We start from the raw sequence: 12,804 nt of genomic DNA, 5'->3' as shown, positions 1-12,804 counted from the left end.
CCAGTAATCACCTCCCGTGGCTTGGCCCCCAGGTCCCCGCTTCCATCATCTAAGTCTCCAAGATGGCCAAAAGACACCCCCTCGCATTCTGTCTTCCAGGGACTTCGGCCAGCTGGCTGTGGAGCTCCTCGACCAGTCGTACAAGCAGGATGAGCAGCTGGCCATGAAGCTGCTGACGTACGAGCTGAAGAACTGGAGCAATGCCACCTGCCTGCAGCTCGCCGTGGCGGCCAAGCACCGCGACTTCATCGCGCACACGTGCAGCCAGATGCTGCTCACGGATATGTGGATGGGCCGGCTGCGCATGCGCAAGAACTCAGGCCTCAAGGTCAGCGCGCCCCGAAGGGCCTGTTGGCTGGGAGGCGTGGAGGGCTGGTTTGGCTCTCCCCAAGCCAAGTCTGTGGCAGGACTGGGCTCTCTCTGGTCTCAGGAGGGTGATTTGAAGCTCCAGCTATGTATCGGGATCTTTTCTATGGTGGGTTGTTGTTTTTCTCATATAGAGACTAGGGCCAACCCCAAATTCTGCTAAGTCAGAACTTCTAGAGACGGCATGCCCAGACGTTAGTATTTTGCAAAAGATCCGGAGGTGATGGGCCCACAGAGGTGCTATAGGAAGTACCGTTCACTCTGGCACAAGCCGTGCTATACCAGGAACCCCTCACCAGGCAACCTGTCCTGGCTGCCCACACCCCAGTGCCTCGGCTGTCTTTTGCACCGTGTCATAGGGACACTGGCTCTTAGCAGCTGTGCTTGAGAAACGTTTTAAACTGACAAAAGGAGACAGATTTATAGGTAAAGATGTTGCCATATCATCGCGATCTATTCATAAGTGAAGAGGAACAAGTGGTAGACCAGTTATATAAAGCCTGAGTCCGTCTGTGGTTTTTTTTAAGCATGTACGTGCCTAGTTACATCTGTCTATGATTTTGTTAAGAAACGAGGAAAGATATACTGTCAGTTGTTTGTAGCAGTTACTTCTGGGCTGGAAAGTACAAGACATGGGACGACACATGGCTTCGCTTCTTTATGTTTTCCTTAGTGTTTCACAAGGAAGTCCTTAAACTGAAAGACGTACAAAGAAAAAATGGGAGGGTGAGATGGAAAGAATGTTTTCAAATGCTTTCTCGGTCGAGAGTTTGTGGCTGTGACAACGGAAGTCAGGCTCACATCTACCTGGAGCTACCTGGTCTGGGTAACCCTGAGGTCAGAGCCAAGCAGAAGGGCCACCAGACCAAGCATTCCAGAGGCCACCCTGATGGACCCAGCACCCCTCCCCCACACCACCCTTCCCACGGGTTCTTGGCCCAGAGTCACAGAAGGGCTCCATGACGTGGGTCATGGGTGCTTCATAGCCATACCGCTAGCGACTGCCAAGCCTGGCTCTCTGCTCCGAGGACGGGGTGTCATGTCCCCGGAAGGCTGCCAGCCAGCCACCTGAGCCTTTCCAGGCCTGCCAGTCACCCCGACCTCAGGGCACCTCCTTCCCTTTTCCCTTGGTTGCTCCCGAGTCCCTGTGGGCATTCAAGCACAGGCTGTCCCTGCCTCATTACGTGAGGATCATTTTCACTTACTGCTCGGGATCTCTCTGAGCCCTTCCCCTTGGCGCTGCTTCTCCAAGGACGCTCGTATTCAGAAGTCTCATACAGTAGAACCAGCTTAGTGTTTGAGAGGAGAGGTGGGAGAAGATAGAGGGAGCCCAAGTCGCATGCCCAGATTATCATTCAAAGGCAGAATGAAATCGTCCCTTCAGGAGAAGGGCCCATGCATGGATTTATTATCGTCACATGGAGGTGGAACCATGTCCTTTATACCTGAGAGGAACACAGTGCTGAGCCCCATGGTTCCTCATGGTGAATAAGGAGCCCATGTGTGTGTGTGTGTGTGTGTGTGTGTGTGTGTGTTTCTGTGCTATAGTAGCAAATACCAGGCAAGTACTCTGGAATGAAAGCATGCTTTCCCACATGGACTTCCTCAAGGTCAACTGGGGACAGCCTTCTTTTACAGAGATAACCAGATGATGCATAATCACCTCCACTTGACGTATTAGCAGATAAATGCCAGGGGACATATGTAGGAATTGATTTCGCAAAACCAAGCGCTGATGGCTAAAGGAAAATCTGAATTCTTTCCCACTGTGGCCTTGGGCAGGTTCTGGCATTTTCCTGGGTCTCTCCCATGCCAAGTGGGTGTTAACTGGGTAAGATGTATTTGGGCAGGATACTGTTTCTCCAAACTCGGGCTGAGCTCCTGCCATGCATGACAGATTCTCAGACAGGCAAGAGTGACCCCCTGAGCAGTAACATATGCAGGTCCTTGCTCAGGGCACGCACAGTGCCAACACGCATGCGCACGCGCACACACACACATACACACACACCCCTCCCTAGGCCCTCTGATTCTAAAAAAGAAAAACAAACAAAAAAACGCCCTAATCTTAATCCTTTAAATGTGATTATTATTATTATCATTATTATTACTTTAGGTAATTCTGGGAATTCTACTTCCTCCTTCAATTCTCAGCTTGGAGTTCAAGAACAAAGACGACATGCCCTACATGTCTCAGGCCCAGGAAATCCACCTTCAAGAGAAGGAGCCGGAAGAGCCAGAGAAGCCCACGAAGGAAAAAGATGAAGAGGACATGGAATTGACAGTAAGGAAAACCACACAGTCATGGTCCACGGGCAGCAACCCTAACCTCCTTGAACCATAGACTTAAGGCTTAAGACTTAAGATGGCTTAAGACTCAGTCACTCCCGAGCTCACCCTCCAACCAGGTGTTTCCTTGAAGGATGCAGACCTGGGTATTACAAAAGGGTCTTCTCTGTGCACTGATGTCCGTTTCTGCGCAAAATCCTTCAGCCAGAGTCAGTGGCGCAGGGCCACCCAGGAGGACTGAAAAGCAAGGCACCTTCAGCTTTCCAAACGGGCAATGCTTTATACACAAGCAGGGGAGGTGGCTCGGAGCCTACAAGGGAGGCAAAGGCATCGATGCGATGGGAGCAGCCAGCTTCCCTGGGCTGGAGCCATGCAGGTGATCAGATGCTCCGCCTTTTTGTCTTCAGGGTCAGGCCCACAAATGCAGGACTAATTGAATTTTGAGGTTTGTATGGAAGGCTTTTATTAGCTCTCTCTGGTATAATTATAGAAAGTGGCTGCTTTGTTCTGCAGGGGAAACAGGGCAGCTGGGCATGGGACGGCTTCCCGCAACCCCCGCCCAAGCAGCGTGACTGCTACTGGATTGTATCCAGTCTAAAAATATCACCTGCCGTTAAAGGGACAGGCAGGGCTTCAGAGTTTTGGAGACAGCAAGTAACAACTCTGTAGGACTTCCTTGATATCCCCCGCCCTCCCCCACCATGACTGTGATGACCCAAAAAACTTGTAAAGAGAGAAAACAAAAATGGGTTTTGCTCGGGTGACAAAAGGCCCTTTGCATTATTAGCCTAGTGAGACCGCCCTGTGAATAGTTTTTCTTCCAGATCAACAATATTTCCTTCCTAAAGGGAGCAGTTCCAACCCCAAGTACAGCAGGGCATAGGCATCTGACCACTCTTCTGATTGATTAATCATTCACAGTTTTTGACTCACAGAGTTTAAAAAAAAAAAAAAAAGAAAGAAAGAAAGTTTGTTTTCCATTTCAGGATTCTTTTTTTTTTTTTTTTTTAGATTATTTATTTATTTATTTGACAGACAGAGATCACAAACAGGCAGAGAGGCAGGCACAGAGAGAGGAGGAAGCAGGCTCCCTGCTGAGCAGAGAGCCCGATGCAGGGCTCGATCCCAGGACCCTGAGATCATGACCTGAGCCGAAGGCAGAGGCTTTAACCCACTGAGCCACCCAGGCAGCCCTCATTTCAGGATTCTTATAAAAACGAGTGGACGGGTCTGCTTGCCTCCATGATAGGATCAGAAGACCGTCTCCATAAAGAGCTTACCATAATGGTGACCTCTAAATCCCTCAGGGAGAGGGAACGATGTTTTAGTCATTAACAGAAACAGTAATAGTCATGGTACCAAGTCTTTACCGAATACTTCAGTAGAGGGGCAAAGAGTGTACAGCCTGGACCCAGAATCCTGCCCCAGCACCTATGCACTGTGGGACCTGGGTCATGGCTGCTTCACCTCTAACACGGGAATAAGAACGTTATCCAGCTCACAGGTAGTTTTTCAGTCTAAGAACCGTACATGTAAATTCTCTAGACCAGGGCCTGGTACACAGTCAGCCTTGATAAATGTTTGCAAATATTGTGATCACAGTAACAAATATTTGATGTGCACCTACTCCTGGAATCCTCCCAGCCATCCCATGAGGTAGATACTGTTATTATCCCATCTTACAGATGAGGAAGCTGAGACTCAGAGAAGTTAAGTTGCCCAAGGTTACCCAGCTAATTAGTTGCAAGGCCAGGATTAGAACCCAGGTATAGAGATCCCATTGGCCATGCTTGGAGGCCTATAGGCTCAGGGATGCAGAGAATTTCTTCTTAGTCTCAAATGTAGGGATTCAGGTTTGGTCTACCATATAGCAGAAAGAATCCAAAAATAATGCATGGGCCTCCTGCATCAAGGATGACATGACCTTGAAGCCCAAGGAAGGAGCCTATGAAGGCAGCCAGGTGCTAGATCAGCATTCTTTGTGGTTGGGTCTCGAGCAAGAAAACAACAGAAGCAGCTCCCTTCTCCTGCTCTAGATAGAACTTCGAGGGCCTGGACCAAAGTCTGGTTCCCAGAGAGTCGGCCCCACTGTTGTATACCCAAGTCAAAGCCAGCCCATGAGGAGTACTGCCTGGCTTTCTCCCCTGCAGGCAGAAAGAGCTAGGAGGAATGGAAGAAGGGACTTGTGGGCTGGTAAAGTCAGGGCTGAACAGCAGCTGTCTTCAAGCTGGAGCTTCCTCTGACCCCAAGGACAATTCTGTGACTGCTGGATCACTGTTCTTGTCTCACCCCGGGGAGGGTTGAAGAATGCCCCCTGTTGATACCTCCACTCTTTTCATAGGAACACTATCTGGACTTCTGTGTTAAGCCAAACATCTCCTTTCTTGGACTGGGACGTTTTCCCTGGCCCTTCCAAAATTATACACGAGCATGAGTCTCAGTTTCATCTCGGTAGCCTTTCACAGATCTTTCCCAGACCCGACATCTGTGTCCAGCCAGCAAAAAATTCTCCAATCCATATTGTGCCGTTTTGCCTGTATTTGACCCTATTACATTCCGCTAAAGGAATGTAGTCAAAGGAAATGTTTGGCTACTGGGAAGAGAAATCAAGAAAATCAGTCAGTTGAGCTGCTTAGGCTAGAATTAATGAAGTTTTGGAAAATGCTTTCCTTCAATCCATGAAAGAAAAGCATTTTAAAAAAGCATTCACTTGGGAATTATTGAATAAGAAAGGCCAGGCCGGCTGTGGTGTTTTTGTTTTTGTGTTACCTGCATTGCTGGATAAGTGTTTTTGCATTCTGCCTACTAAAGTCCCAGCCTGTCCATGGACCCAGGGCATTGTTTCAACTCTGTTGAGGGAAGCCACTGTCCCTAGAGGTTACCCCAAGATGTCACCCTCCAAGACGCCTAAAACTCCCCAAGGTGCCTTTGCTAAGGTTCTATTATGTCTCCAAATAGTACTGTACTGTTGAGCAGATAAATAAGTAGAACAGAGGCAGGATAAGTATGTTACATAAATTATAAATTATAGAAGGATAAATATCATGGAACGTCGGAGTTTCTTGAGGTCAATATTTATAGAAGTCTAATGTGCTCTATCCATCATGAAGGCTGACCCAGCTCACTGACCAAATGAAGGCTTGGATAGGCCATCAAATGGGATCTTACCTATTCATTAAGTTAAGGCAACCTTCTAGCCAGAGAGTCCAAGAAAGAAATGGAAGTTACCTCGTTACCTTCTCCAGAAATCCCACAGATTACAGGTTTATCATTTATTGTTATATATGTGAGTAGTTAGATAGTTGAGACAAGGACAAAAGTAGTTGAAACTTATATATGTATGTCTTGAGTAAGGTGGTTTGAAACCAGAATTATCTGGTTCTCAAATTCAAAATAAACAAATTATTTCTATAATATAATTATAATAATGTCTATAATCCCAGTATTTTTCTTGTCCCAAATCCTTGTCAGTCTCTGAGCAGTTAGAAGGATTTGCCCTGTTATCACATTTAATAAAAATCTCATTTCCCTCAAAAAAAAAAAAAAGTCTTTTGCAATGATATAGATGGAACTAGAGGGTATTATTCTAAGTGAAATAAGTCAGTCAGAAAAAGAAAAGTATCATATTTGTCTTTTTTATTCATTCATTTCATTTATTTCATTCATTCATATGTGGAATTTAAGAAAAAAGACAGAGGATCAAGGAGAGGGGAAGGAAAAATAAGACAAAAACAGAGAGGGAGGCAAACCATAAGAGACTCTTAATTCCAGGGAACCAACTGAAGGTTGCTGGGGGGAGGTAGGTAGTGGATGGGGTAACTGGGTGATGGGCATTAGGGAGGGCACTTGCTCGAATGAGCACTGAGTGTTATATGCAACTGATGAATCACTGAACTTTACTTCTGAAACTAACAATATACTATATGTTAATTAATTAAATTTAAATAACGTAAATAATAAAAAATACAAATAAATAAAAATGTCACTTACCAAATATTATAGAACTAACCTTTCCTTAGAATAATATTGAAAGAATTAAAGCCAGCACACCTGGGTGACTCAGTCAGTTAAACATCCAATTCTTGATCTCAGCTCAGGTCTTCATCTCAGTGTTGTGAGTTTGGGTCCCATGTTGGGTTTCACACTGGGCATGGAACTGAAAGAAAGAGAGAGAGAGAGAGAAAGAAAGAGAAGGGAAGGAAGGAAGGAGGGAAGGGGTTGGGAGGAAGATGGAAAGGGAGAGAAGGAGAAAGGAAGAAAGAGAGAGGAGGAGGAAGGGAGAAAGGGAGAAAGAAAGGGAGAAAAGGAGAGATAATGGAAGAAAGGAAGGAAGGAAGCCAATAAATTATGTTATATTAGACCCTGATAATACTTTTCTTTTTTCTGGTGAGAGATTCCCAACTAGATCCTTTCAGTCAAGAGTACCCAAGAAAGTCTCAGTTCGTTGTAAACACCAGCTGGAATGTACTGAGCTCTTATTAAAAGGACAGATGCTTATTGATTTATAGACCAATCCTATAAAAGATGCTATTATTACCTCCAATTTAAGATAAAGAAACTAAGATTCAGAAAGCTTTTCCCAAGGTGCCGTGGGTGCCACATATCCAGGAGAGGACTCAGTCCTCCTCCTGAGTGACCCAAAGTCTGGACCTCTTCACCAGTGGGTTCTCCAGCCCTCTTTGGGACACTCATCCTGTCACGTGCTGTCCAGACAGGCATGCATCTGCCTTTTCTCAAATTCTGCCTTTTTTTGTGCTGTTTAATGACTGTTTTTGCTGCTGCCGTTGCCATGAGTGAGAAGAAAACAATTCTATTTGTAAAGAAACTTCCAACAGCCTGGAGACCAGGCCTCTCCAGGTCAGGCCCTGCTTCTCCGAGTCCCACTTGGTGGACTGTCCCACCCAGAGGAATCCGTGTGCCTAGGAGTCGCCATGAAACTAATACCAGCAGGAATGCAGGATTTATGGGGTCTGAAAACCAGGAGCCAAGGTTTATGCCTCAGGTAGAGATGTTTCTAACCTAAGCTCCAGGCATTTCAGATAACTTAGCCTCTGAAACACTTCATAACCTTTGGGTAAATTAGGTATTACTGGTCCAGTGTATTTTTTGCTTAAGAGTCGTTAGCCTAAGTGAAGACAGAATTCGAATCCAGATCTGCCTCATTACATGTATGGGGAGAGGGGGTGGAAAAAGAAAAAAAGATGCCGGACTTCTCCCTGTCAGAACCCTGGGTATCTTCCATCATGGACATCTTCCAGAGCTCCCAGGGTAGAAGAAAAGAGAGTAATCAAGAGCTCTCCCTAAGGCTTCTATCCTGGGCCAAAACCTTTGATTCTATATATATTGCAAATGCACACTTAGGAAAGGCACAACGTCTGAATCTTTAGGGACCCAGGACAACACCCTCCAGCTCTGTGAGCATGCATGCTTGGTTGGTAAAATGAGCACATTGAACTACCTGCTTTCCAGGGCCCTGCCGTGAAGGTATTGATTCTCTTCCACTGTAGGCAATGTTGGGACGCAACAATGGGGAGTCTTCCAGAAAGAAGGATGAAGAGGAAGTTCAGAGCAGACACCGGCTGATCCCCCTGGGCAGAAAAATCTATGAATTCTACAACGCACCCATCGTGAAGTTCTGGTTCTACACCGTAAGCATCTTCCTTTTTCTTCTTGCTCACGGGTGACCGCAGAGAGCCAAGGTCAGGTTTGCGTGCACGTACGCAGCTTCCTCTGAGTCCCACAGTGGAAGGATCACACAGGCAGGAATGAGAGCTTTTCCCAGGGGTTCTGCAAGATGTGTGGAGTGTGTGAGGCAGCTTCCACAGCGTCTGCATTTCTCCTCCTTGCAGAAAATAAAGGAAATGGTAAAAGTGAGAACTAACAGAAATAGAGGTGAGATGAGTATGAGTCTAGTCTAGCAGGAAAATAGATGTCATTTTCTAAAACGCTTCTGTGTTCTGGTTGGATGAGCGCTGGATCAGAGTTGCCCATTTTCGATGCCAATCCTGGGTTTGGGGGACGCCTGAAGGGTAAGGACTGAGCAGAGTGTCAGAAGTAACACCACTAAAGGGTGGAGGTGGGGGGAACCTAATTGTGTGACTACTGCCAACCTGGGAGTTTCATCAAACAACCTTTCTTGCTCAGACACAATTAAACAACGTGCCAAACAAGGCAGCAGAAAGCACTCACAGTCACCTACGATCGTGGCAAGGATTATTCAGTGCCCAGAGATAAAGATCGTCCCTGAAAGAGCCTCTGGATAGGGAAGAAATGGCTCCGCTGTTGGCTTTCTACTTCTCTGTTTCATGGTATTTTAAGCCGAAGGTGAGCGCAGGCTCAGGTCAGCTCTGTTCTCCCCAGCCACAGTGGCACGGTGCCAGATGACGGAGGGCATTTGTATTTTTGGCCTTTCTCAACCAGCTACACACCAGTCACCTGAGTCAGCAAAGGAAAATCCAAGTGCGAGGCCAGGATGACTCAGCTGACCAGCTGAGCTGTCTGTCCTGCATGGTCCTGTATGCTCGCACTTGACGCTGTCTTTCAATCGGGCTTTCGGAACCTCAACACGACTGACACGTTAGGCAGAGTGATTCTTGGTGGAGGAGGACTGTCCTGGGCATAATCGCACGTTCGGCTGCAGCCTTGGCCTCTGTCCACTAGATGCCAGCAGCGTTCTCTAACCCCGGAGCGGGGTGACCACGAGGTCTCCGGACATTGCCCCATGTCCTCCCTCCCCGCCTTATGGGCTGACGTTGCCACGGGTCAGGTTGGAAATGACTGCTTTCAACTAAGATCTTGGAAGAGGTTATCATCAAAATATAATTATCAGATTTTTTTAGTGAAGTAAAAATTCCTTAAGATAGGGATAATAATAGTACCTACTTTGTAGGATTTAGGAAAGATTAAATGTGTTAAAATATGTAAAGCACTTAGAACAGTGCTTGGAACGCGGAAGCACAATAGGAATGTAACTGTTTTTATTCTGAGGCTAGTCACAGTGCACAGCGAGAGGGTTTTTTATTCATCCATCCACTCAATAATGTTAATATCCGTCTTTGAACACCTACTATGCAGCCCTGTTAGGAGTGCTTTACATAGACTTTCCCTAAACGAACGGTTTTATCAAGATAATGGTTTTCCTGCATTTTACACCCATTCCCGTCTTTCCTCTCATACCAGGCTCCCTCAGTTGTCTCCACCTAGAACAGGGCTTGGCAAGCTACATTCCCACAGGCTGAATCCAGTCCCAAATCCAGGCGCATCATTGTGGACTGCAAGCTAAGAATGGTTTTCACATTTTTAAAGAATGGAAAATAAAATCGAAGGAAGAACACTTTATGACACATGAAAATTATATGAAATTCACACTTCAGTGTCCATAAAATAAAGTTTTCTTGGAACACAACCAAATTCATTTGTTTACCTATAATCTGGCTGCTTTGTGCTACAACCATTGAGTCAATTACTTGCCATGAAGGTTGTCAGGCCTGCAAAGCTTCAAAAATAAACTTTCTCATCCTTTACAGAAGAAGTTTGCTGTAGACTTCCTGATCTAGAGCATAAAGGAACCAGAAGGAGCCATACTATCGAGAATTATCTATTACCTTTACAAATACAGGACTCCCTTCTCTTATCCTTCCAAAACTTCTCTTTTTCCCTTAATCTTTGTTTAGTATTAACTTTATTTCTTTGATTCCCTTGGCCCCCATTTATTCAGCTGTGGTTTCTTAGCCAAGGATGCTTTTATGTCACCAATGCCCTGGACAGTGGTTTTCAGCCTTGGCTACACATTGGAACCACCTGGAGTACTTTAAAAAGAAAAAACAATACCTGGGTTCCATTTAATCTCTATCTTCATCTATTTTTTTAAGGGCACCTGGATTCTATTCTCAGCGATTCTGACATCATTGGTCTGGGGCACAGCCCAAGCATCCGGGTATTTTGCAGCTCCCAGGTAGTTGTAACGGGCAGCCAGGGTTAAGAACCACGGCTCTAGGCAGAGGCCCAGGTTTTAGCCCAGTATTTCCCCAAACTTCTGTGATGATAAAGAATCTTGTTAGACATGCAAATCCTGTTCCCATCACAGACCCGTTAAATCAAATCTCCAAGGAGGAGATGAGGAGGCTGTAGGTTTAACAAGCTTCCCACGTGAGTTCTGTGGTTCTGGAAGCTTGGGACACACTGCTTTCCTTGTCTCATTAGTTGGCAGGTCGTGAAGCTGCCTCTGAGAAGGGGAGCCTCTGTGTCTAGCTCCCTCCCACACAGCTGACTATAGACTAGATGCCCCAGTCCTGTTTGGTTGTATTTACACGACGACGTTCAGAAACCCATATTTATGTATTTGCAAAGCCCAGGCCTCAAGGAAGTACCTGGAGATGAGGAGTGCCCGGTTTTGAAATCCCCAGAGACGCTTAAGAGGAAAATTCAGCTTTAGATCAAATGTCCCCATGGCTTTCAGTTATGTTCTTTTCTGTAAGAGTATTTCCCACTCTGATTTCAAAAAATATCCCCTTCTACGCTCCCAAGTTTCTCAAAGATAGGACACACCTCGCTTCCGCATAACCTCACTTCTAATATCTTAGCAAGCTTCTGGAGGAGCAGGTTGGGTCCTCTTCTGTTCCAAGAAGAAAGGAGGCAGGGATCCAGCTGGCTTCCAGACCTGGTTTGTAATGAAAGCCATTTCAGCTGCCCAGCTGGAGAGAATGCCAGTTCAAGCTATGAAAGAGGACCCAAGACAGAGCACAAGGGACATGCTCCAGGCTCCTCCAGCATCGACAGACTCCTTCCTCCATTTCAGTGCCACGTGTCCCCTCCACTCTCCAGCAGCAGTAGGAAAATCCGGACCCACCCGACCTACTGCGGGCTTTGGTGCTTGTATCACATAGTTCAGGAGTTGTGCATCTTGTCAATGGAAAATTGATACAAAGAATATAGAAGCCAATAACATAAAACCCTTACAGGATTCCCGTTGACTTCAATAAGAGTCATAAGGTTATGTTTCTATTCAAAGCTTTGACATTCTACACAGAGCCTATGAAAGCTTACAAAATACGTGTGTGGATGTGTCTACACATGCACGCACACACACACAACATGAAAGCATGTCATGTTAAGTTAATCTGCGGCAAGGCTCACAAATGTTGGTGAGTTCTAAGATAGGTTGCTTCCCAGACAGGAGCCAGTCCTCCGTCGTGCCATTTAAACACATTTAAACCCGTATTTTTGGAAGTCCATATTTTGAGAGTTGTCCCAAAATGTTATATTGTAGCCTGATTATGGAAAGAAAAACACCATAGAGTAACTGGGATTTAAGGAACAGGCTGATCATGGAAGAAGCATGAATGTTAACAGGGGCAATTTAGAAAAGGAGAGGTATGGCTAGTTAACAGGATCCAAAGGAAGCAAGGAGTGAGGCAAGAGGAGACAAGAGAAATAGAACTTTCTTGAAAAAAGAGGCAAATAATAACCGTAGCCACCATTCATGGGGCCTCTACTGTCAGGAAAGAGACATGCATTTCCCCCCCCCCCCCCCCAACCCAGTCCTTCCCAAAGCTCTGTAAGGTCAGTAGCCATCATCTCAGGTCAGGATGAGGCCCAGGCAGGTGACATGATTTACCCAAAATGATACAGCTTGGAAGGACCCGAGCTAGGATTTAAATCCAAGTTTCACTGACCGGGGTGTCTACATTCCTTCCACCCAATGAATATGCTAGACCTGTATTTGGTCTAGCAAATATAGAGGCAGGTTGGAGGAGTGAAATGATAAAACGCTAAGGTTCGGGAGAATGGTGTGTGTGTCACTGGGCCTCCATGTGCCAGGAGAAGATAATGCTTTGGAATGTGTTGCAGTGAATTGGGCGATAACCACCAGGGCAGTTAAGGAGACTGGTTTGTCCTGAAGCAATGGAATGGGCTCCAACAAACAAAAAGAAGCAACCAGAAAGGATTTCAGGCCAGGAGGGGGCTCAGCATATGTTTTAGAGTTTAGCTGTCGAAGTCCACTGTGTCTTGAGAAATACTCACGGGGACCAGAGCGGATGCCAGTGTATAATGGTAAACAGGAACCCCATGAGCCAAGTTACATTTTAAACAGCATCCTGTGTGCTTTCAAGGAGAGGACACTTCTCAGATGAGGTGGGCAGAGGGTGC

At 46.1% G+C, this 12,804-nt stretch overlaps 1 protein-coding gene across 6 annotated transcripts in view; it reads left to right on the top strand.

Annotated features, from left to right (window-relative positions):
- The window catches only part of LOC111153534 (transient receptor potential cation channel subfamily M member 3), a 486,919-nt gene that overhangs the window by 413,753 nt on the left and 60,362 nt on the right, over positions 1-12,804 (top strand). For all 6 annotated transcript variants that reach the window (XM_022512597.1, XM_022512596.1, XM_022512594.1 and 3 more), the window contains 3 exons: positions 100-328; positions 2,483-2,650; positions 8,163-8,303. In XM_022512597.1, coding sequence (XP_022368305.1) covers positions 100-328; positions 2,483-2,650; positions 8,163-8,303 — 538 coding nt within the window. The remainder of the gene's footprint in view (positions 1-99; positions 329-2,482; positions 2,651-8,162; positions 8,304-12,804) is intronic.

The sequence above is a fragment of the Enhydra lutris genome, unplaced genomic scaffold (assembly GCF_002288905.1).
Source record: "Enhydra lutris kenyoni isolate GAN:26980312 unplaced genomic scaffold, ASM228890v2 scaffoldscaffold33, whole genome shotgun sequence".
Taxonomy (NCBI): Eukaryota; Metazoa; Chordata; class Mammalia; order Carnivora; family Mustelidae; genus Enhydra; species Enhydra lutris.
This window is presented reverse-complemented; position numbering and strand designations above follow the sequence as displayed.